A 25,850-nucleotide genomic window follows, 5' to 3' on the forward strand; every position below is an offset into this window, starting at 1 on the left:
TTTAAGCTGATGCATATCTTACTGAAAAATAAGCGGACCAAAAGAAACCTAGTTAAAAAACAGATAAAGAAACAATAGCAACTTAAATCTTCTAGTCTCTCTAATTAGAAGAAAAACAGTTCCATCTATGCCTTGAATAACAGCACTGTCCAATTGGAGGAGACTAATTTCTTTTCCTACAAGAAAAGTTCATTTACAATGGCACTGGGTATTTTCATAGGCAGGGGTAAAAGAGGAATTACACATACATGATTAAACTTCTTGTTTGTTAAATCAAGCTTTATTGATAAAATGGAATTCAGAGTATCTTACTAGGACAGCAGCAGGCCCAGCCAATCATGATAGCAAAAATATGGCAGTCTCCTACAGTATGTAGGAAGCTGCTGCTCATCAATTAGTAATTAAATGTAAGGACTTGGAAAAGAGGTGCCAAGAACCAAGGCATCTCAGCCTCCAGACTGATGTCCTTAGGAATATACTGTTTTGCCTGCAGTACTCACAGCGGAAAGGAGAGCACATTCAGAAAGACAGCTAGATGAGGGCAACGGCTTCACCAGGAGCGCCAATCCTGCTGCCAGGAACATGAAGGTGGTTATCAGTAACTCCTTGGATGCTTAGCTCTGTCATTATTCTCCATAATCAGGTGCACATTTGAGCACCGAGGCTGATGTGGCTGCTGCTCTCCCTGTCCCCACCCCAAGTCCAAACGGAACATGACCTGAAAGGGTTATATATCTGTTGCTTCACACAACAAGCCAAACGTTTCTTATAACTTTGATAGTGATTTAAAGCAGTTCATAATTAAATATGAGCATTTTGTACATAGACAATTATACTTTACAAAAAAAAAAAACAAAATCATACAACAAAAATTGCTGGAGTCTGATTTACAACATGAATTATGGTTTGAAATCACTTTTACATAAGTCTCAAATTCACACACACACAAAAATCAGTTCTGGGCTAGCTGTTGTACTGCTGAAGTTCTCTGATGTAATCTCTCTCACCACGTCATATCCCTTCTTGATGGATGTTAAAAGGTTCAAGCCGTACTCTCCTTGGGAGGTGCAGGTAAACTCCATGGCTAGATGAGCAGTTTTACCACATATCATCGGTTGATGCAGACTCCTTGATAAGGAAAACAAACAAACAAGACACTAAATTAAAGCTTAGAGGTGCTAAAAATGCACTACCTGCTGGATATGCAGAGTTAAAGGTTTTATAAAGTTGGTATTTAAAATCCAAATGTTTTTTGCAGGATGCAAATATGCACGTATGTGTTATCAATAACTGACCAAGAATTGTTAACCCTTTGTTTGGTTTTTGGAAAATAACTGGAATGAGTTTATAGTGAGATTGACCAAATAAATCATTGAATCAGAATACACAAAGAATACTAGTTTCGATAAATTCAGTCTGTTTTTAGAATACAACTCTTATAAACTTTTAATGTATTTGCAGAGATTAAGCCTTAAGTAAGACGTTGTGGTAGTTTCAAAATGCAATACATAAAATATTTGAGAACTGTGCCCAAATGATTTGAAATGACCATTTCTCTATAAACATCACCCAACAACAAATGATCAGCAAAAGAAAACTTACTTGGAGAACAGAGCATTCTAATTTAATATAAAGTGTTCCTCATTCTAACATTTAAAAGAAATATACATATAACTCAGAATTCTTGACAAAAATATTTCCAACCATAAAAATCATTTGGTGAAGATGGATATTTGTCATCTGTTGTAGTGGCTTACAAAACCTAGAATAAATCCAGTTTCTCAGTAAAGACAGTATATTCCCATGAAAACAAAAAAGTTCATCGAGTGGAGGCAAACCTTCTGAAGTAGAATGCTTGAGGAGGCTTTAAAAAAAAAACCAGAATAACTCAAAGGGACTTTCTTCTGCTTTGAGAGAGGTCCACTCACCGGGATTCTGTCCTCAATCACTACCACTGTGGTGCAGGCAGAGATGAGAGCAGTCAGGGGTGTGTGTGAGGGAAAGGGTACAGTGGACAGCTCTGCAGAAACAGGTAGGAAGGACACGCATTTAGAGTGGAGGGGAAGGGAAATCAGAGGAAACGAACAGGTTACTTACAGTGTCATCGTTTTTGTAAGGATTCAGTCTATTGTAAACGGCTTCAATTACATTCCGCCTAAATTTAAAAAAATGTGGAAAATTAATTCTTTGGAAAGTATGATCATGTTTGCTTACAGTAAGGTGTTCAGTAGATTTTTGAAGGCAATTTTAGAAATTATTTCAGTTCAATTTCTCACTTTCAGTAAGGTGAGCCTCATGTTAGGACATTTGGGTGCCACTGTGGAGGTAGAGGTCACACTGCAATCTAATATTCCATCAACACAGTTAACATAATACCAAAAAAACATGTTTTATAAAGAAACCAGTCAATGTGGTCTACTCAGATCTGAACTGGGCTGAAGGGGTTGAGTCAGCACTGGCAGTGTCTTTTTTTTTTAAGATTTTTTTTTTCTTGGAAAGGCAGATACACAGAGAAGACAGAGAGGAAGATCTTCCGTCCAATGGTTCACTCCCCAAGTGGTCGCAATAGCTGAAGCTGAACCAATCCGAATGCCAGGAGCCAGGAGCTTTTTCCAGGTCTTCCACATGGGTGCAGGGTTCCAAGGCCTTGGACCATCCTCAACTGCTTTCCCAGGCCACAAGCAGGGAGCTGGATGGGAAGCGGGGCTGCCGGGATTAGAACTGGAGCGCATATGGGATCCCGGTGCATCCAAGGCAAGGACTTTGGCCACTAGGCTACTGAGCTGGTCCCAGGCAGCCAGATTAACAAGGATACCTTCCTAAAAAGTATTATTAAACACATACTGTTAGAAGGCATCTTAGTCTTGAAAAAGAAATAACTAACATCTAATGTAGTAAAACATAAAACAACAAATATTTAAGTTTTTACTTTTCAAAATGCCCCTTTAACAGAGGGCATTGTTTAAGGCCAGCATTTTGATTCAGCTGGCCAATTTTCCTGCTTTAAGTGCCTGCATTCCAATGGGTGCTGGCTCCTGTTGTGGCAGCTCCACTTCCCATCCAGCCCCTGCTTGTGGCCTGGGAAGGAAGGAGAGGACGGCCCAAAGCCTTGGGACCCTGCACCCGCGTGGGAGACCTGGAACGTGCTCCCGGCTTTGCATCAGCTCAGCTCTGGCTGTTGCAGCCACTTGGGGAGTGAATCAGTGGATGGAAGATATCTCTGTTATTCCTTTTTGTAAATCTGCCTTAAAAAAAAAAAAAAGCTTGCCAGAAATATCAAATTTCCAAGATAAATCCCTGGTTTTGAATATTATTTTATTTAAAAACTTGTGGTTTCATTTTAATAGTTCCACAACTGCTTTGAAGCAATTTATTAGCCAGCTTTACCCAGAATGTTGTATGATTACGACCTGTTCACAAGACAGTAGAGAATGAAGGAAATTAGGAACACACCTTGTAAGTCAACTACAAGGATACCTGAAGTAAAAATATTACAGTTGCTTGAATTTTCCAGGGTACTACGTGTAAGAATGTCAATTTAACACTTAACACAAATTGGCTGCTCCATGAACTAACGTAGAAGAGGAATGGACTAGAAATGTATTCATTCATTCCTGTCTCTGAATGACAATAGCAACCAATAACCAGAAACACTAGCAACATCAGAGACACAGAAATACGCTCAGATGCATCAAGACGATCTCTGCCGTGTCATTTTGTCCAGACTGACAAAATCGCCAAACTAAATACTAATACTCACTTAGAATTTGGTAGCGCTGCACGTTTAAAAGTTCTTTCACTCAATTATCTCCCTCACGCTGCATGAGGAAATCAATGTCACCCAAGCTTCCCCAAAACAGCCCTTAATGCAGTTCACTGGCGACAGGTATTATGCTATCTAAATGAGAATCATATCCCAAAACTAAAAAATAAGGAAATCATAGCTTAGATACTGCACTACAGAGAACTGCACTGCTTTAGAAATTAGGGAGAAGCACATTTGACCAATGGACACCTAACACTTGCACACACTGACAGAAAGCAGGGAGAGGGTGCAGTATCACTTACTTGCTAGCCAGGTCGCCCCCGGGAGGGAGGCTGGGGATGCTCTCGCTGGCTAACGTGCGCATCACGTGGACTAAGTCAGGGACGCCTTCCCCCTGCTTCTTTATGATTTCTGGGAATCAGAAGTACTGTTTTTGTAAGTGTTATCCAAATTTAATTTTTAAAAACTGAAACAAAGATAACTTAGGTTTTTAAAGATGACATTTACCATATCTGAGAATTTCTAAACTGGCATCGTTTAAAAGAAAAGAAAAAAAAACCAAGTTGAGCTTTGAAAATTTATGACAAAGGGCAGCAGAAAGAGACACAAAAGATAAATTTCAAAGAATGAAATTAAGATTAAAATGCAAAAAGAAAAATCTCTCATGTTGAAATTGATGCATTACATCATCAGGGCACATATGCAAACACGAGAACATTCTTTAAGATGTCAACTAGTTACTGCTGAGGAGGCACATTCATTCTCTAGACTGGAAACAAGTTTTCTGAAATTTTCCCTGTAAAATACATCGCATAGATTAACCAGAAAAAAAAAAAATACAGACAGCAAGGGGCAAAAAAAAAAAAAAAAACAAAAAAAAAAAACCAACAAAAAAAGGAAATAACTTCAATATTTGAAAAAAATAACTTCTGAATAAGGAAATTTGCTGATTATATACTAACACAAATTGTTTCACATTTATATTTGCAAAATGATACTTAAATAACATGCACAAATTAGTTTATACATCAGAATACCACTCAAAGCTTAATTTTTCTCTAAAGGATCTTTAGACAATATGTAGAGAAATAATAACAATTCCTTTGATTACTTGAGACAAGCCTTAAAATAAAAAGTCTAAATATTTAACAGAATTTTTAAAAAGAAGATCTGATACTCATACAACTGCATCTAGAATTAACATTGAAAAAAAAAACAGCTATCAAGTGGGTGTAGCAATACTCTAGTGTTGCCACGATTTTTTATTCCTATCACAGAATATCAAATATTATAACCAAAGAACTTTACAAAGAACTCTAAAGCTATTCAGTTCCAAGTACAAAAATTCTTCACATGGTTTTAGCAAACTCAAGTCAAAGTTATTTGTTATGTTACATGTTCAACTTTTGTTTCACTAAGAAATGGCATTTTGTCACTGTTGGGGCAAGAAATTTTCATTCTAGTTCTTAATTTGTAAACACCTTTGAATATGACAATGCATGAAGGTCGTTCATCCTTGGATCAACCCTCAAAATGTTAATTCATCATATGAAAAAACACATTATTAAGAGACAGACACCGCTACCCATAATATTCCTACCAATAAAGGCTTAAATTCTCTTTAAGAACAAAGGCCAATTTCACCATGTACTAGTAATTCTTGCCTTTTTTTTTTTAAAAACAGTCTTAAATCTGAACAAAAAGCAAGGATCTCAGATTTGGTTTGCCAAGTTCCTTTATTGTGTAGCATATTTATTCTACATGGTTCTAGTGTTGGAAATCTCCTGTACAAAAATAAAGGGATTTGATGTTTACCTAAACTGCACAATTTCACAACTTAAAACTGCAATACACTTAACATACAGTCTCTTACTAAGCCAACACAGTTACTTGAATAGGAAACTACATACAATAGACATGAACACTGGTGGTGATTTCAATCGGTGATGGTTTCAAATCTAAAAAAAAATTACCTTGAATCATCTAGATTTGATGTATCTTACATCTTCTTTGTTAAAATATAAATTAGGATATATTTTAACTGTGATAAAATTACAAGAAAACAATTTAAAAAAATAATGTAAAGCTTTAAAAACATTATCTCCTACTTCATATGGGCTAATCCACTTAAACTACCTGAACATTAATACTATGCTGGTCTTGCTTTCTTATGCTTTAAAAAGAAATTACTTCTAAGAAATATTCCTTTAATTGCGCTTGGACTATACATTTCAATTGGAATTGTAGAAAGACTGAAAGCTTTTATAAAGAATAGATACGTAGAGAATATTCCTGTTTCACATACATATGTACCAACACACTCTGCCCCTGCCCTCCCCTCCAGCGCGAGGGATCTCATCAGTTATGTCAGAATCGGCAACTCCAACGCTCAGAGTCAGCAGCAGAGATTTAAGAAAATTTGCACAAGAATAATCTTAAACTAGTTTAGAGGAATACAAACCTAACAGCTGTATGGTTTAAATTATGGGGTGAATCTCTCACACCCACAGACAGCCAAGTATTTGAAAGGGCACAAATGGAGAAAGAGCTGCAAAGCCTTTTGTCCTTTGATATGGTATGGACAGAGAAGCCAAAAACGCTCAAAGCAAATGAAATGAGGTTAACGGGTCACAGCACTCAGCGAAGGCATATATTTACACAAAGGAGGGGAAAAGAAGATTTTGGTGCCTGTTTTGGAAGCTGAATACAGTATTTTTCTTTTTTTTTACCTATGACATACAGCAACTTCTATAATACAAACAGTTATATTCTTCCTACATTTTTAAATGTGGTTTTAATTAATGTGATATTATTCTCTAGTGCGGTCTCATCAAACCTAAGTAAGAAAGACCTTATTTTACGTATGATACAATAACCTCTAATTGAATAATACAAGTATAATAACACTTCAACATATCAAAAATATTGAGTATTAACTCCAGGCAGCAACTCTTACTTGATAAAAGCATAACAAAGTTATGGGAAATGTTTCGTAATTCCATCAGAATCTTACTTTGATGAGAAAAGTAGCAACTCACTTCTAAAATCTGATTCCATTTCAAAGTAAAACTGACGAAGTCTTATCTCTTTAAAACAATATGAAAACAGGTACTCCAAGTTCAAGTGTCAACACATTATCACCTACATCTCTATACATTCCTTGTAGGGTTTCATAATTTTTTCTGATAAGCAATTCAAACTACTTTTTGTAGCAATCTAGTTTTTAAAACTTTAATTTTTTTTACTGAAATGATTAAATTATGAAAATTCCAAGACCCTTGATAATATTGAAAAACAAACTCACTGAACAGTACATCCAAAGAATGAAGTGCTAAATATTACAGACACATACTAGACATATCACTATCAAGTGGGGCAGGGGCAATAAAAATAAAATAGCAGCTTCAGACAGTACTGAAAATAAAAACCAATCAGACTGACTATGACTGGTGTCAAACAATAAAAAGGGAGAGAAGAAACTCAAAGTGCATACTGATTTTAACAATGCAGGTACAGTGGGAAGTGTGGTTGGTCGGTGTTTGCATGCTACCAGATCTTTAACATGCAAATAACAGCAACAGCCTAAAATGCATTTTCACACTAGTGAAGTTTTTTGGCTATAGAACTATATAATCTATATACTTATTGTATATATACAGTAAGCTGAAATTCTCTGAGGAGTCTTAATGTTTATACCAAGTAGCAGCCGCATCAAAAATCATTTAAGCTTTCTCAAAAAGTTAAAGGCATTACACTTGGGATGGACAACTGCTTTTAAAATAATCTGCAGCATTATGAGAAATATACTCCTCGAATTTCCTTCTCTTTTCTTGATCATACTCAGCAGGTATATTTCTACCAAGAGGGGAATTATCATATCTTCTATTAAGTCTATCAAAGTATGAAACAGTTACTGCCTTGAGCAAGAAATCTAGAGAGTTTAAACCAAATTTTTCAAAGCTGTAGCACATAAAAGTTATTAATAATAAGGCTATGACCTTCAAGTTATCAAGATGGTATTCAAATGATCACCATCAAAATAATCTCTTAGTAATTAAATAAACCACAAACCAAGTTTCCCGGCATAAAATCACTCATGCGAGTGCATTCATCAAGCATTAGAGTCCACAAACATTTCAGCCTTTCCAAATAAGCTCTCCTGAACAGAACGCACGGGGCCATGTTAGTTGTGATCCCTAATCTGGCTGTGATAGGACAGTGCACGGATCTAACAGCTACTACACAAATGCGCCTTCCCACTTCTGTACACACAACACTAAAAGCTAAGATGTTAATGGTTTGTGTTGAAGATTTTTCTTTAATAAAGCTACTTATTTTTTGTTAAATGATCCACCTTCTACTCTGCATTCCAGGTACTTGTCCAACTCTGCCTCCTTCTTCACCGCTTCTGCTGACACTTTGGGTGCATTTGGAAAACAGATCAAAATCACACTCATGTTGTCTCGACTTCCCTGGGAAGAAAAAAGTTCAAGAGAATATTTTGATTTTATTTTTTCCCTCTTAAAGTTAGATATGCCAATTAAAGTTAGACTTGTTTTAGTGTTATATTTTAGTGAAGAAAACACACAGGTATGTGCCTGCTCTTGTCTGCATGTATATACTATGTGCGCAAGCCCAACCCCCACAGAGTATACAGATCATACCATATAATCAATTCTCCAAAGGACAGGAGGAACATTATGGGTCAAAACTCACTATCATAATCATGTTTTATAATTCTACAAAACAAAACTGTTTCTACACAATCAATGGCAGTTGTCCTAATTTGAACCAATATCTAGCACAAATACGTATGTACACACACATTTATCCCAAACAACGTGACAGAAAATTCTAGTGGTACTTGCTATAGCAGGATTTGTAGTTATACGATTTTTTTGACAAATTTACATTTTAAAAATTTACAATAAATTTTGGGGCAACACATTTGTTTCATATGAAGTTAAAAGTAAAATAAAATGTGGAGTTAAAAGTAAAAACTACACCGTAAGTTTGCTTAGTTCTCTAAAAATTCAAAAACTGACAGTATGAATTGTTGTCAATCTACTGATTTTAACATACATGTTGAATATTACATAAATCAAGTATCAATTAAGGTTTTGAGTTTCTAGTGTTCATATGAAACTGTACAGAATGCTCTTAATTTCTTCATGTTAAATCAAATACAGATCTTCAAGAGAAACTTTACAAAATCAATGAGCTTAAAAAAAAAAAGATCAATAATTACCACTGAAACAGAACGGTGTGTGGTATAAAGAACACTAAACCCTAAGCAAGAAGCCTAGATTTTCTAGTCTGAATCCTGCTACCAAATCGTATAACCCTGTTCACTTATATCTTATCTAGGAAAGAAAGCAGCATATACTAAATTAGACAATGTACATACATAAAAATGTAAAATGTGTGTATACACACATATATGAATTTATATACACGCCAGTTCATTAATGTACGAATCCTTAACAGTTATTATCTCCATGTTAAAGCTAACGGTGGGAACCATTTGTCCAACCCTGTAGAGTCTGTCTGAGTTTTTGAACCACAGAGCTTCCGCTCCTGTAAAATAAAGCGGCTCAGCTGCTTCATCTGCCCGTGCGGTCCCATCTGATACTATCCTTTCAACAGTCGCTGACAACACGGGCTAGAAACATGTCTTACCCTTTTGAGAACCAAACTGATTTTCCCAAGGATTTAAACAGCTTGCCTGAGTCACACAGTCTCACCCCAAGTTCTTCTGACTCCATGTTCAAGGCTATTTTTTTTATTACATCACACCAAATATTCAGTAAGTACCTTTGGTGGTGCTTGATTCATTAAACTAAAGTCAGAAAGTACTTCCACATATATACTGAGATACCAGATGGTACAAATGTCAAAATTCTAAAACATTTTTTCATACGAGTGTTAACCCTCCCCATCTCCTTCTTTTAAAGCAAGCACTTTACTCTTTCTGCCTTTGATAAACTTCCCACTATTAAAGTTTTAAGTAGTCATGGTTACTAAAAGACTTAAGAGTCAGATGAAAATGGTCAATTTATTTCTAAAAATCATTCCTATATTTTCACAGTAAGTGAACAGTAGTGTGCAACTGTGCCAAGATTTATTTTTGAGGGTGATTAAATTAATGTCACTAGAGTCGTTTGGTGCTTTTAAAAAAAAGTCTAGCTACCTTATACAAACAGGTGTCGACCACTTCATTGCACACCTTCTCCAGGTCATCAGTAACTTCAAGCCTGGATCTCACAAACTCACAGAGCTCTTCGTTCCCCATAACATCCCATATGCCATCACACGCAAGGATGATGAACTGATCGTCTTCTTCAGACCTCTCAATATCGTGGACTTCGGGCTCTGGGGAGACCAGCTGCTCTGTGGGACCTTTCCCATGGACACATTTGTAATCAAAATCCCCAAGGGCCCTCGATACAGCCAGAGAGCCATTCACACGCTGAATCATCACGGAGCCGCCTGCATTCTGAATTCGTTCTTTTTCCAGTGGATTACTTGGCTTGTGATCCTGTGTGAAGAAGTGAACTTTCCTGTTCCTACACAGTAGACCTCTTGAGTCTCCACAGTTAATGAAGTAAGTATGTTGGGGAGAAATTAAGACACCCACAGCTGTTGACCCACTTCTATCTGCACCATGCTTCTTCTCTGACATGACTCTCATGTGTTCATCGATCTCCAGGAAACCTGTTCTGATCCCATTCTTTACATTCTCCACCGAAGGTGCTCCTGCAGACCCTTTAAAATCCTGGTTATTGGTGATGTGATCTAACAAATGCTCACAGCAGTATTTGGCAACCTGAGAACCAGCATGCCCATCATATACAGCAAAGAAGGACCACGTTTCAAGTCCGCTTGGCAAACCGATCACAGCCGTGTGCGCATCCTCCATTTCCACGCGCCAGCCCTGCATGCTGCTCAGCCCATACCGCAGCCCGTTGCCCTGCCCCTGGGCATTATGCTTTTCCATCTTTGGCTTGTCTAAAAATGCTCCCATTATGTCTTGATCCTCTAGTTCTGCAAAGGAAAATAAAGAGGAAAGGCAATCATTGTCTTACAAACAAAATATATGCCCAACAATCTTTAGAGTGAAGCAGATACACCAGAAATTTTAAACAAAAGTTTACAACTCTTGTGATAAACAGACACTTGTGCTGCTGACTTGAAATCTGAAGATTAAAAAGAATAATTTGGGAAGAAAGGATGATCACGCACAGCTCAAAATGGACAAGAGCCCCCTGAGGCCTGGGGACGGTGGGGAGCTGACAAAACACTCTCCCCTAAGTGTGATGTAGAAAGCAGAGCTGGCTGTGACCATGGTCAACTTGCAGGAGCCAGGACATGTTTCAGGATACCTGGCACAATTTCCTAGGGACTCCTGGAACTAAAAAGTGTATCTATCAAACACACTCACAGGACATTAAAAAAAAATCCTGATTCAAACATCTTACTTACAAGGCAAACCCTAGTTTGCAAGAATTTACATTCCAATTCTCCTGCTACGGCCCTGCCGTAACTCTACATCAATGACGGATGATGGAGGGTGGGAGGGAGTGCTGTGTGCAGGTGAGCTTAGGGAGAGCAGAAGCAAAGGAACGAAAAGAAATACATTCTAGTACTTCTTTTTTGGTCGATGACTGAAATAAACCATAGTGAACTAGTGATAATCTCTGGTAAGTCCAATTTGAAGTATTAAGGTAAAATGAAACATAAAAATTTGCAAAAAAAAAAAAATTAAATCTCAAGCTAAAAATGAAAAGCTGAGAGAGTGACAAATAGATTGGCTAGTACAGAAAAACAAGCATTTCAATGAATAAATTACTTCAACGAATTCTTTCAGAACTCATCATACATATCCTCTTTTCTGTTGTAGAGGATTCTGTCATTGACACCAATGAGAAATCCCTTTACTACAGTTTTGTAGACCACACTTCAAAGGAACTTTGAATGATTTACATGTGTTTGCAGGAATCTTACACTGTGTTTCTCTTTTCTCCTTTCTTTTGGAGTGCAAATCTTAAAGACACTTGAGTGTCACACATCTCACCATTAAAAAACCTTCATGTAACTCATTCCCATTTAACAATCCACCTGTCTTTCTTCCCTTTTCAGCGAACCATCAAGTTCCTCCCAGTCACTTCATGCAACCGACATTTTCAGCCCTGATCCAACTGACTAGTCACAGAGTTCACCACCACACTCACTGTTCAAATGCCCTCCCCACTGGCTATTCAGCATACCTTCCACTCCTGCCTTCCCACCCACCCCTCACTTGGTTCCCTTTCTAGGCTTAGCCTCATTCCCTAAGCCTCTTTTTGATAAGGGTGTATGATGCCTCCTTAAACCTGCTTTGACTAGTTACTGACACCAATACCCAGGCCAAGGATACCAAGTGCCATGGATTATACTTCCTCAATATTCTTAAGCCGTCACTTAGATTTTGCTACCATGCCCTCATATCCAAGGCACCATCATGCTCACAGAACACAAACTCCTCTTTTGTCCCTTCACATACATGCTGGCATCCCTCCAACTGACTTTCCAAATCATACAACAATTTCACAATAACAATATCCTATCATTCCTGTACTAAGTGTTTCAGTGGCCTTCTATCGTTCAGGGTCGGACAGAGGGATTAGAACAATTGCTTAATATGGCTCACATGATGCTCCTTCTCCAGCTTCCTCTCACTTTTTCCTGTCCTCCATCCACATTCCCTACCCCAACCAGTCTTTTACACTACCTAGTACTGACCATGCTTCCCTCGTTCAAATATATAAATAAATGCTACTTCCACCATCTAAAATGCTATGCCCTCATCTCTTAAATCTAATTAATTCCTACCCATTGTTCAGATTTCAACTTAAACATCAGCTTTTCAGCAGCGGTTCCTTCAATTCACTAGGAAATTTCTCCTACCAACTAGAGCATACAGTTGACCATCAAATATTTGCTGAATAAATGAACAAACACAAATACTGATAAGAAAGCAGAGAGTAAACACACATACTTATAAATGTGAGACCTTTTTTTAAAAGATTTATTTATTTTTATTGGAAAAGCAGATTTACAGATAGGAGAGATACAGAAAGATCTATCTGTTGGCTCACTTCCCAAATGGCCACAGTGGCCGGAACTGAGTCTGTCCAAAGCCAGGAGCCTCTTCTGGGTCTCTCATACAGATACAGGATCCCAAGGCTTTGGGCCACCCTCCGTTGCTTTCCCAGGCCACAAGCAGCAAGCTGGATCAGAAGTGGGGCAGCTGGGCCATGAACAAATGCCCATGTAAGATGCCAGCACTTGCAGGCAGAGGACTAGCCAAGTGAACCACTGTGCCAGCCCATATTAAGATCAAACTTTCTAAAGCAGAAAACAAAAAATTCTCCCCAAGGTTTCAAAGGCCCCAAGTTCCTTTTTGAAACTTAGAAAGCTCATTGAATTAACTACTAAAAACCTACTCTTACCAGTAGGCACTGTGCACAGCCAGCTAAGCCAGTCCTTGGGATACCCATTTCCTGTATCTGAGAGATAGTGTGGGTCTTGGCTACTCCAATTCTGAGGCAGCTTTCTGCTAATGCACCCTGAGAGGCAGCAGTAATGGCAGATACTGACATCTCTACCAGCCACACGGGAAACCCAGACTGGGCTGTGTCCTCTGCCTGTGGCCAGGCCCAGCCTTGGCTGGCTGTCTTGGGCAGATGGGAAACGAACCAGAGGTAGGAGCTCTTGTACACACGTTCTGTCTCTCCCTTGCTTTCTGTTGCTATGCTTTCCAAATAACTGTACATTCAAAATGTTTTTAAAGTACCCATTGGAAGTCACCTACAACTAAAGAAATATAAAGAAAAAAATACTATAATATAAATAAAATTCTGAACAAATCATGAATAAGCATCAAAAGAAAGTATCAAACTGTTATTAATCATAACAGGTGCAAAACCGAACCCTAAAAGGCAACAGAGAATAGAGTTCTATGTATAAATTTCATGAACCCAGAATGCTGGGTGCCAAAGGAGGCAGAAGACATTTTAAGACACACAATAGACACAAAATATGTACAAAATATATACGCACACTCTATTAAAAAATAATTTTCAGTCAAGTGAACATCTATTCACTGTGTATTTGTTTTTAAGAGATTATTCGATTGGAGAAAGAGATCCTCTGTCCACTGGCACACTCCCAAGTGGCCACAATGACCAGAGCTGAGCCAATCCAAAGCCAGGAGCCAAGAGCTTCCTCCAGGTCTTCCATGCTGGTGCAGGGTCCCAAGGCTTTGGGCTGTCCTCTGCTGCCTTCCAGGCCACAAGCAGGGAGCTGGATGGGAAGCGGGGCAGCCGAGACACAAACCGGCATCCATATGGGATCCTGGAGGATGCAAGGAGCCAGGCCCTGTTCATTTTGCTTTAAAATCAAGTTGTTCTCTGTATGACTCTGCCATAGTTGAACTCTTTACATTACAGAAAATATTGCAAGTAACTTGAGTTTCTCAAAATAACATATCTAGGAGAGCAAAATCCAAAATATAAAACAAAAAGAACTTAGATTAACACTGTCCAACTATTTACTTCATTACTAGCAAGACATTCCTTTCATGTCCTTAGAATTTGATGCATCAACAGCACAGCATATACGGGATGTGCTGCTCCAAAGTAAATTACCTTTTTATCATAAAAGTTGTACATCAATGTATTATGTGTTTTTAGCTTAATATTTAACTTTCCTCATTGATAACAGAACAAACTTCACTACTTGCAAATCAACCCTGTTCTGAGAAATGTATAAGAACTAAAACTCCAGGAATATCAAGATAAACATCACTTTTAGCTTAATTTTTAGTCTAAATTTATGCTGATGGATTCCCACTTTTAAAAACTCTTACTCCCCATTCCGTGATGATGGGCTGTAGAAGTATCAGGAAGATCAATCTGTAAGGAGAAAAAAAGCAGCTGCAGGATGGTCCGCAGCCGGCGGCCTGCGCTCCACACCGCATGCACTGTTAGTCTCTCCCCGAGTACGGCTTCCCACAACTCCCCACACCTTCCCAGCATCGAGCTAACACCACAAGACCGAGTACGGCTTCCCAGAACTCCCCACACCTTCCCAGCATCGAGCTAACACCACAAGACGAGACGGATTTACTCGAAACAGCTTGTTTTTAAAAGGGTTTCTTTCTTTTTCTTTGAAAGGTAGATTTACAGAGAGAGAAAACACAGAAATCTTCCATCCACTGGTCCATTCCTTGCAAAGCCACAATGGTTGGAGCTGGACCAGTATGAAGCCAAGAGTCAGAAGCCTCTTCCAGGTCTCTCACGTGATTGCAGAGGTACAAGGACTTGACTATCCTTCACTGCTGGCAGGGAGCTGGAAGTCGAGCAGCTGGGACTCGAAATGTTACCTGTACATGATGCTGGCAACGCAAGTGGAAGATGAACCTACTACACTATGGTGTCAGACCTTGGAACTGGATTTTTTTACTACAGTGACCTCACCTAAACAAAGCAAAACAAAATACTTGACTAATGGCGCCCAAAGTTATCACATCCCTATCCTGTAAATGCTACCTTGAGGGAGAGGGGGAAGCCCTGAGCAAAAATGATTAAGACTTTTCAGATGACAGGGTAATCCTGGATTAGCCAGAGGCCTAAAACTGCGATCACAAGATCACAAGGGAGAGAGGCGGATGTGGTAGGGATGTGGTAGAGCAAATGAAGCCAGAGCAAGACCTCCAAGTGCTGGCCTTCAAGATGGGAGTAATGTGGCTGCAACGGCCCAGAAAGCAGGGAAGGCCAAGCAGACTCCTTCCATATCTCTGGAATGAACACGCTGTGACCTAGGAACACTAATCTGGAGCTTATAGTTTCCAGAACTATAGAAAAGTGTAGTAAGTCTGCACCGTTTCCCACCACCAGATGAGTGGCGACTGGTTGGTTACAGCAGCCACAGGAATTAACGTAATATTCAACAGTAGGGACCCTGTTGGAAAACTCCCAAACTGATGAAAACGGAAGTCTTCTGCAATTTCAACAAGCAGCAACAGAAAAATCAGGGACAAAGTATCCTACCTAAAACAAACTAACAGGACCAACCCTGTGTCATCGCTCAGAAATGCAGACCAGGGTTGGTGCTATGGAGCAGCAGGGGTCAGCATCCCACATTGGAGGCCAGGTCCAGTCCCAGCTGCTCTGCCTCTGACCCAGCTCCTGGCTACGGAGTCCGGGAAGGCCACAGAAGATGATCCAAGTACGTGGGCCCCTTTTCACTCACTTGGGAAATCTGGATGGAGTACCTGTATCATTCAGCCTTTCAAACAAGTAAACAATCTCTACAAAATGGAACATTTGAATTAAATAACTCTACCAAATTCAACTTGTCATTTTTTAGATTCCAAGAGCAAGACAGAAATGGTATTTGGTATCCAGAAAGGACAGCCAAGAAATACTTAAGTCACTATTTTCAGGCAAATAACAGAACAAAACTGCCAGAAACACAATTTCTAGAACCTACACATGAAAATTCTGAAGAAATAAATTTCTAAAAAGTACACAGGAGGACCAGCACTGTGGCAAAGCTTCCAGCTGTCACCTGTGATGAGTCTCAGAGCCAAGTCTGAGTCCCGGCTACTCCACTTCTGAGGCTACTCCACTTCTGACCGTGGGTGGCAGCAGCAGGGGGCCCCAAGCCCTGGGCTCCTCCATGCACACGGGAGGCTCAAGTTAAGCTCCAGTCTTCTCGCTTCCACCTAGCCCAGCACCAATACTGTGGCCATTTATAAAATGAACCAACCAGTGGATGATCTTTTTATTTTTCTGCTTCTTGTTCTGTAATTCTGCTTTTCAAGTGAATAATTAAATAATCCTAGAAAATAGTATTCAAGGATACGTCACAGCCTCATTTTTGAGAAAACAAGAAAATGAAGTAATAGCTTATATATATATGTATACACACATATATATATGAAAATTAAAGGTAATTTGGTTTTAAATTAAAAAATGAAAAACACACCATAATAAAGTGTTACCGATGCGGGCCCAGCTGTCACCAAGTGCCTGGGCTGAGTCCAGGCCCCCCGTGTCCAGCACCCTCTCACGTACACCTTGGAGGCAGCAGTGATAGCTCAGGTGGTTGGACCCATGCCACTCAACTGAGAAACCCACACTGAGACGCAGCCTAGAGTCACAGGCATTTCTGGAGTGAAGCAACATATTATTCTCTCAATCTTCCAAATAATCAGGGAAAAATTTTAAAGTGGTTAAGATGGTACACTAAGAATTAAAAGTATTAACAGAGCTAAGAACTTCGGGGCTGAGCAGTGGCATACAGAATGCTTCGCCCTCCACCTGCTGTGCTGGCATCCCAGATGGGCACCAGCTCATGTCCTGGCTGCTCCACTTTTGATCAAGCTCCCTGCTGCCAACTGTGAGAGCACGGAGGATGGCCAGGTCCTTGGGCCCCTGCAGTCTCATGGGAGAACTGAAGGAGACTCTTGGCTCCTAGCTTCAGATCGGCTCAGCTCCAGCAGCTGCAGCCATTTGGGGGTGAACCAGCAGACGGAAGATACCATTACCCTCCTCTCCCTCTTTTCGGAAATAGGCTTTTCAAAATACAGATGTATACATTTCAAAAGATAATAAACTGACATAAAGAATTATGAACTATTTTAAGTGTCATGAGAATTAATAGAAGTGAAGAGCCTCTGGCAATCAACTGCAAGGAATGAAGACTGTAGGGACAAGGCAGGTCCGGCTACTGGAGAACACAAACAAGCCAGGAAGAGCGGCAGCTCGGCACTCCGCAAGAAAATTATCAAAGAGAAACTAAATTTCAAAGAAAGAATAAATGTATGTATTCTTTTTTTAAAGAGATTTATTTATTTTTATTACAAAGTCACATATACACAGAGGAGGAGAGACAGAGAGGAAGATCTTCTGTCTGATGATTCACTCCCCAAGTGAGCCGCAACAGCCGGTGCTGCGCCGATCCGAAGCCGGGAACCAGGAACCTCTTCCAGGTCTCTGAAAACTAATCCTACCACTCGACTGCTTTCAACCTGAAAATCTTGCAATAACTCAGAATACATGATAATGGTTCAGTTCAAAAACTGGATACAATGTTCTAGCAGGAAAATATCCTAAGGGTACTAGATCTCCTCAGAAAAGGGACTTACTTATCTTTGGTGCTACAATGATGTGTAACTAAAGCTCACAATTCAGAACTGAAAAGTTAAGAAAAAGCCACCAGTCTTCTCTTGCATTGCACACCTCTGGCTTTTGTTTCGTCCCACTCGAATCTACGCTTTCCCAAGCATCCCCAGCTTGACTGACCACTTACAAACTCAGTGTCACTGAAATTTCAAAACTCTCTCTATTCCAGCTCTTACCAGTGTGCTCCTGCCCAGCCTCAGCAAGCTCCTCTATTTTCTGTTCTTCCTTTTAAAAATTAATTTTCACTTAACTGAAAGAGAAAGAAAGATGTAATAGTTCACTCTTCCAATATCCGTCACTGCTGGGATTGGGCTGGGTTGGAGCCAGGAGCTGGGGTCACAAGCTTGGCGTCCCAAGCAGCTACAAGAACCCATGCCTGGCAGCCACTCTTTGCTGCTTCTCAGGGTGCATGCGATCAGGAAAGCTGGACCTGTGGCCAAGCTGGGACTTGTACCCTGGCACTCTGAGACACAGGCATCATCCCAATGGCATCTGCGGCACCAAATGCCAGCCCCTCACTCCTTGCTTTTAAAACTCTTCTTCATCCTTGGATTTAGTAAAACAAGAAAGTAAAATTAAGGCAAGACCAATACAAAGGGAAACCCTTGAGTGAACAGATAGAGCATGAATGTAAGAAGCAGAAGAGAAATGGCGACTCCAGGGATACCTCAGGGAGAAGCTGCGGGCTGCTGGGGAATCAGAGAAGCATTACTGCAAGTGAGCAATAATGCCACTCATTCCCTTGAGTTCTACCACTGTCAAGAGCCTGATTCTTAAACTTACTTAAATCCCCCAACTACTAAATATTTTTTTCCAGTCACATAAAAGGGAAATAAACATTTAAACTGTAGAAGGCAACTAACTTTTCCAAAGCTAGATGAGACATGCAAGATGTACTTAAAAAAAATTACTGACCAGAAATTTAACTATGCTCAGTTTATAAGAAATATCTAAATTATCCAAATCTACAAACAGAAGGTAAATTACACAGAGCTGATGGGGCTGGAGAGACGACAACGAAGAGTAACTGCTAACGTGACAAAGTTTATTCCGGGGAAAGATAAAAATGTCCTGAAATTAAACTGTATTGATGTCATAATACTATGAAAGGACATCAAAAACCACTCAGATGCAAACTTTCAATAGCTGAATTTTATAATGGATGAATTATAAAGTAACTTTAAAACTTGCGTTTTCTTATTTTACATTAAAAGGCTAAAAAAATGGATCAAATTAATATGAAAAGCACTTAAACTTTTTTAAAGTTACCTGAAAATTTCTTACTTGCCAAATGTTTCACCTTATAGCCTAAATATTTATTTCATTTTTCAACTAAACACTAACTTCTTAACCTCCTCCAAGTTTCACTTACAATTCTAATGCAATTAACTGAGAATGAACTAAATTTGCTAGAAAAGTTTTTAAAATTTTCAAAAAACCAACTAAAATCAATAATTGCACCAACCAAAACAATTCAGATAAAGCTCACAGTTTTTTGCCCGCACATTATTTTAAGATAATTAGTCTTTACCCAGTTAAATAAAAATGTACAGCTCACACCAGACTTTGAAATTTTCAACCTCACAAACTGCTTGTGACATGTGGGGAACCGTGAGGCATGTTTCCTTCATCTGACATGATTTTTTTTTAATTCTTCTTTATTTTATTTGAAAGGCAAAGACGGAGCTGGAGAAGGCCCCTGCATGGCTGGAGTGCACGTGTCTTCCCAGGATGCTCAGCAGCAGGAAGTCGGACCGGCAGGAGTCACCAGGACTACCGAGGAATGCTGAGCCACAGTGCAACTCTGAGCTCATGCTTAGCTCTTCAACAACCTTTGCACTGATCAACACCTAGACCTGTGCTGAAATCGAAATGACACATTCCATAACATAATCTTACAAAGGTACCTACTGTATAACTTGTTAAATTTTGTAAGTATAGAATTGCCTGGAAAATGTCTAGGTTAAATTTAATTGGGGTGCTCCAGTGACTACGAAAATTACTCCCTGGCCTATTTTCCCCAACTATCCTACAAGTGGAATGTGAGAAAGATTTGTATAGCCTATATCCTAGCACTGGCAACATCAATGTGCTTCATCATTAACTAATTCAAATTTATCAGCCTTGCATATGTTGTTTCAAGATTCTGACATAGATTCAATTCCTAGTTATTATTTTTTTTTAACAAGACTTATTTTTTTTGTTGTTGTTGAAAGATTTACAGAGAGAAGGAGAGACAGACAGAAACATCCTCTCTCCCCTGGTTCACTCCCCACGTGGCTGTAACAGCTAGAGCTGAGCGGATCCAAAGCCAGGAGCCAGGAATGTCCTCCAGGTCTCCCACACAGCTGCAGGGTCCCAGAGCAAGCTTCCCCACTGCTCTCTCAGGCCACTGTCAGGGAGCTGGATGGGAAGTGGAGTTGTTATTTTTCAATCCATGCATACATGAGAAGTTGGAGTCGGACTGACAACCCCCACATACACGCACACATAAAATGGTCACTGATTTCCTAAGTCAATCCAGAATTTTTCTTTTGTTTTAAACAAATAAAATCCCTCAGAGAAATAAGTGTTTACTGATAACTCTGTGTATCAGTAAACATGCTTATTTGACATTCAGGATTATAAAAGGTTTCTTCACATACAGGGATATACTATGTATTTTACGTATAGGAAATGCTCTTGCTAGGGGGAAATAAAGGCCTTTGACAGACTCGCTGACACAATCTAACACAGATTCACTGAATCACCGAGTTCATAAGTTGTGTTAGGGAATGCCGTGATTTTAGATGAACAGTGTTGGGAAAAGTAGAGAAGTCCTCTATGTGAAAACTCTTTGAATATATAGTTTAAAAAAAAAATGTATTTGTACCTGCCTCCTATACCTAAGAGCCTTATCTCAAAATGACAGGGCCCAAAAATTAACTTTTCCACTCCGTGCACTTCCTTGTGTCAGAAAGCGTAAGCACCCTCAGATTCCCCATCTTAGCACCTACCCCGGGATACCTCTCACTTTAGGTGTTAAGATCCATGAGAGAAACAGCATATATTTTCTTACTCATAATATTTAGCAGAGACTGTTGCTTGATGTGGGACAAGACAACAGCAAGCTACCACCTTGACAGACCCCTTGCTATCAGAATTAATGATTCTTTCCTAAAAAGCACAAAGGCATTCACTGTCCCAGAAGCTGACCACTAACACACTAGAGCCTTACATCTTCATCCTCTTAATGGAATAGCTTGGTTTGGGTTTTATTTCTATTGAAATATCATAATGACTTTCTGATTAATGTTGAGCAAAAACAAACTTGCAGCCTCCTTGAAGTTTTCAGGAATTGATTTTAACAAGTTTTTTTCAACAACTGAATCATTAAAAATGTCATAGAAAATATATTTGGAGGGAAAAAAAGAAGACATTTTTATTACTGACAGTCACACATTTTCCAATTTTAAGCTATTTATTTGTTCATTTTCTCACTTACTGTATATTCATAGACGGATTAACTTTTTCAACTAGTCTTTTTAACATGAAAAGTACAAGGTAACTTGGAAACAAAAGCTGTCAAGAGGCTAGAAAATTCATTTTCAAGGTCTCTTAGGAAAAAAAAATCTTAAATTTCACCTTGTAATTTTACTGTATAAAAGACACGCTGACTTTGGCAGGACACACACTAAAATTGGAATGACAAAATTTACTGGGGCAGCACTGTGCCACCACCAGGGACACCTGCTTCCCGTTATCAGATCGCCCCGAGCTGAATCCCATCTCAGCTTCCCACTTTGTACACCTTGAGTTCCTGTTACCACGCGGGAAACCTAGATGAAGCTCCTGGCTCCAGTTCCAGCCACAGCTGCTGCAGGCATCTCAGAAGTAAACCAGCAAATTGAATAACTGCTCCTCCCACTGCTGCTACTTCTACCTTTCAATAAAAAAGAAGTTGAAACAACAAAAACCGCACACACACACACACACAGACTGATGTCAATTAAGCCTCCACCTGCTGTGCCAGCATCCCGCATGGGTCCCACCTCTCTAACTCCGTTACTGTGCCTGAGAAAGCAGCAAAACATGGGCACCTGCACCCACTAGGAGACAGGAACAAACTCTAGGTTCCTGACTTCAGACGGGCCCAGATCTGGCAACAGCAGTCAACTGGGTTGTGAACCAGTGGGTAAGATTCTGTCCCTCCTATCTCTGTAAATCTGCCTTTCAAACAAAAAATAATATATCTTATTAAAAATGTATAACTTGAGCCCGGCGAGTTAGTCTAGTGCTAAAGTCCTCACCTTGCATGTTCCTGGATCCCACATGGGCATTGGTTCATATCCCGGCAGCTCCACTTCCCATCCAGCTCCCTGTTTGTGGCCTGGGAAAGCAGTCCAGGACGGCTCATAGCCTTGGGACCCTGTACCCACTTGGGAGACCCAGAAGAAGCTCCTGGCTCCTGACTCCGAATTGACTCAGTTCTGGCCACTGCAGCCACTTGTGGAGTGAACCAGAGAATGGAAGACCTCTCTCCTTCTCTCTATAAATCTGACTTTCCAATAAAAATAAATAAATCTTAAAAAACAACAAAAATAAACAAAACCTTAAAGAGCTGAGCAATCCAGTACAAAAATCACTGTAGATGTTATCTAGGCGTTGAAGCACTTCCTTACACTATCAGGAAGCACTTAAAGACAGACCCGGGTAAGTTACGGCTCAGCCGCTGAAAAAAGATACCACTGGGTAGCATGGGCCTCTCCAGTCAAAACATACTCAGTAAAAATAATATTCTGCTTTGCAGAATGTGATGACACTGTCATGCATTTAACACTTGAAGCAGGATGGAATACTCAAAAGATAATTTTCTAATCATGCTCAGAAAAAAAATAATATGCAGCAGCCACATGTATCATTCATACTTTTTATTTCTATACTTTGAAAACAGGTGAGCCAGCTGTCTCTCTGATGCGACACTAAATTGGATGCAATTTTCTTTCACAGTAAAAGTGCTAAGAATCCAAGACATCCAAAGTTCTTAATCAATTATGGTTTTACACTTTGAAACAGGGTAAGAGTCGTTGAATAACATATTCTCTAGCTTAAAAAAAAAATGAAGCAACACATAGTATGGCCCAGAAAAATGCTGATGTACATCGTCACCCATGGCAGTCACCTCACAGACGAAAACAAAGCCCGCCTGAACCGCACCTGGACTATACGTGACCTACGCCTGCTCAATCTGCTGTAATTTCGGCTCACGCTCAGTTTTCTCTGTCACATGTTCAACAGAAGGTAAGCAGACACCATAATATACTACAGAACAGTATCTAACATTCATATACTACAGAACAGTATCTAACATTCATATACTACAGAACAGTATCTAACATTCATATACTACAGAACAGTATCTAACATTCATTTTGAGAGTCTATTTTGAAAAGATGAAATAGGTCCCTATTTTTCAAGCAATTTATTTTCAATTAACACTGGAATTTCCATTTATAGTACAAGCTCCATTGTAATCCAATTAGGTAGCTTAACTTGAAAAATATCTTCTTAACCTCACTAGTAACTGCATTTGAATAAAGAACCAACGAAATAATTTATGACAGCAGGCTGCAAAACAGTGAATACGAATAAAACAGGCCATAAAACAAAACTGTGTTTAGCTTCCTGAACTAACTATAGTATAAGCATGTCTTTACATGTTTTAAAAATATTTTTGGCCGGGCCTTGTGCTTGCTGGTGCATACAGGAATCTCAAAAAGTTTCTTCTGGGATCCCCGCAATCGAGCTTTCGGTCTCTGGATGCTAAACATCAAATGACAGAACAAGTCAATCGACCACCTCAGCTATCTCTTGACAATGAAAAAATGGCCCAACTGGAGACTATATGATGGACTATATCAATCAGTGGATTCTCCAATGACCGCATCGTGCCTGGAGTGGTGAGACTGGCAGCAATACAGTTCTGTGGAACTATCAAAACCACTTTGCCGGCTCTACCTTTGGACCAGAGATGGTCTCCCCAAGAAACTGATGAGCTTTTCTAGACAACAAGATGCAGCACTTCTTGCCTGGTAGATGCAAGCAATGAAAGAATCTCAACTGAATTTGATCTGTGGTAACGCAACAAGGTGGAGGAATACACTATGGTGGTGGGGGGGAGAGTCACAGGGCCTATAAAACCATGACACATAATGCAATGTAATAAAAAAAAAATGTAATACAGCTACAAGGTGGAGCAATCCACCATGGGGGGGAGGGTACAGGGAGGGGTTAGGGCAGCCCCAGAGCCTATGAAACTGTCACATAATGAAATGTAATTAATAAAATTTATAAAAAAATAAAAATAAAAATATTTTTGTGTTTGAGAGGCAGCCACAGAAAGCTCTCAACCGCTGGTTTACTCCTCAAATGCCCCAAGAGTCTGGAGGTGAGCTGGGAAACAGCCTGGACCAGGAACACAACCCCGGTCCCCCAAGTGGGCGGCAGCTCCACTATGTGAACCACCAAGTCTGCAGCAACAGCCAACAGGAGCAGAGCTGGAAAGAGCGAGACCGAGACCGCAATGTGTGCGAGGCGAACCGGCCACTCCTTCAAAGACTTTTGTGCGTGTTGAAAATTGCAAGAGGCTTCGGTGAGAAGTTCCAAAAGGAGCTGACATGGTAATGTACTTTTCCAAGTTAGTGCATACTGCTGTCTCAGGATCCAGCTCAGTCATAAAAGTCCCTCTTTGGGCACAATGGATCAAAAGTTATATCTTTCATATGCAAAGATTTAAAAATACTGCAACTATCATTTGATATTCAGTGGTAGCAATAAAACTGCCATGACCAAGATATAGAATTATTTTGCAAAATTAAGGATATGGATTTGGCTTCTGTTACTAGCCTTAAACTGAGCAAATTATCCCCATCTCTACTTCAACTAGTAAGACAGAGATTACAACCTGAAGGTACCGCTAAGATTTAACTCTAACTGAAAATTTCTTACAATAGTCTCCACAGAGGTCAGCATTGGGCACTTAGCAGGGAAAGCCACAGCCTGTGACGGCACCATCCCACAGAGGTGCCGGTACAAGTCCCAGCTTGCTCCACTTCCTACCCAGCTCCCTGTTAATGCTTCTGGGAAAGCAAGGAGGCTGGTCCCAGTGCTTGGGCCCCTGCACGCCCATGGGAGAGCTGAAAGAAGCGCCCAAGTTTAGCCCATCCCAGCCCTGGTTGTTGCAGCCCCCCCCAACCCCGCCCTCTCTTTGTGACTCCACCTCTCAAATAAAGAACTGATTCATGATTCTGGTCTCATCAACATCACTTTCAAATAAAGGGACCTAAACAGCCACAGACCATATGAAATTATCCATGAAAAAAATGTAAAAGAAACTGTACTGCATTTTCCCAAACTACAGATAGTTTAACTTTGGTAAACTTTAAAGTTTTTATGTGTATAAAGATGCATTTCGTTATTTAAAAGAAAAAGTGACAGAGATCTTCCAGCCAAATGGATGATCTGGTTCACTCTTCAAATGGTGGCAAAAGACCAAAGCCAGAAGCTGGGAACTCCATCCTGCAAAAGCAAACTAACCTGGAAATATGACGATTATTAATTTCTTATTAACCCACAAAGCTACAATGTAGAAAACTGGACTATTAGGTCTACAGCCAGCCAGAATTCCACACCAACTACACTGCTACACTTGAGATTTCTGTTACCTCCATAGTTACTCAGCTCCAGTCAAAGTCAGAAATGTTCACTACTGCAAAGTTTAGAACTACTTCAACAATCACCTCTAGCAGTAATTACTCCCGCTTAAGTACACTTTGCTTAATACTTTCTAACCATTTAAATGTCTGTTCACCCAT

General features: G+C 39.7%; 1 protein-coding gene across 5 annotated transcripts in view; it reads right to left on the reverse strand.

Moving 5' to 3' along the window:
- Window positions 1-258: 258 nt before the first annotated feature.
- Window positions 259-25,850, reverse strand: part of PPM1A (protein phosphatase, Mg2+/Mn2+ dependent 1A) — a 36,307-nt gene continuing 10,715 nt past the window's right edge. For 2 of the 5 annotated variants that reach the window (XM_058655131.1, XM_058655133.1), the window contains exons 2-6: window positions 9,957-10,810; window positions 8,121-8,238; window positions 4,069-4,177; window positions 2,098-2,155; window positions 259-1,157 (exon numbers count right to left, since the gene is read on the reverse strand). In XM_058655131.1, the coding sequence (XP_058511114.1) occupies window positions 936-1,157; window positions 2,098-2,155; window positions 4,069-4,177; window positions 8,121-8,238; window positions 9,957-10,810 (1,361 nt within the window). In that variant the 3' untranslated portion in view covers window positions 259-935. Of the gene's footprint in view, window positions 1,158-1,928; window positions 2,021-2,097; window positions 2,156-4,068; window positions 4,178-8,120; window positions 8,239-9,956; window positions 10,811-25,850 lie in introns of all 5 variants that reach the window. The other 3 variants (XR_009244243.1, XM_058655134.1, XM_004597637.3) reach the window with 3 other exon arrangements.

This window comes from Ochotona princeps, chromosome 26 (assembly GCF_030435755.1).
Source record: "Ochotona princeps isolate mOchPri1 chromosome 26, mOchPri1.hap1, whole genome shotgun sequence".
NCBI classification, from domain to species: domain Eukaryota; kingdom Metazoa; phylum Chordata; class Mammalia; order Lagomorpha; family Ochotonidae; genus Ochotona; species Ochotona princeps.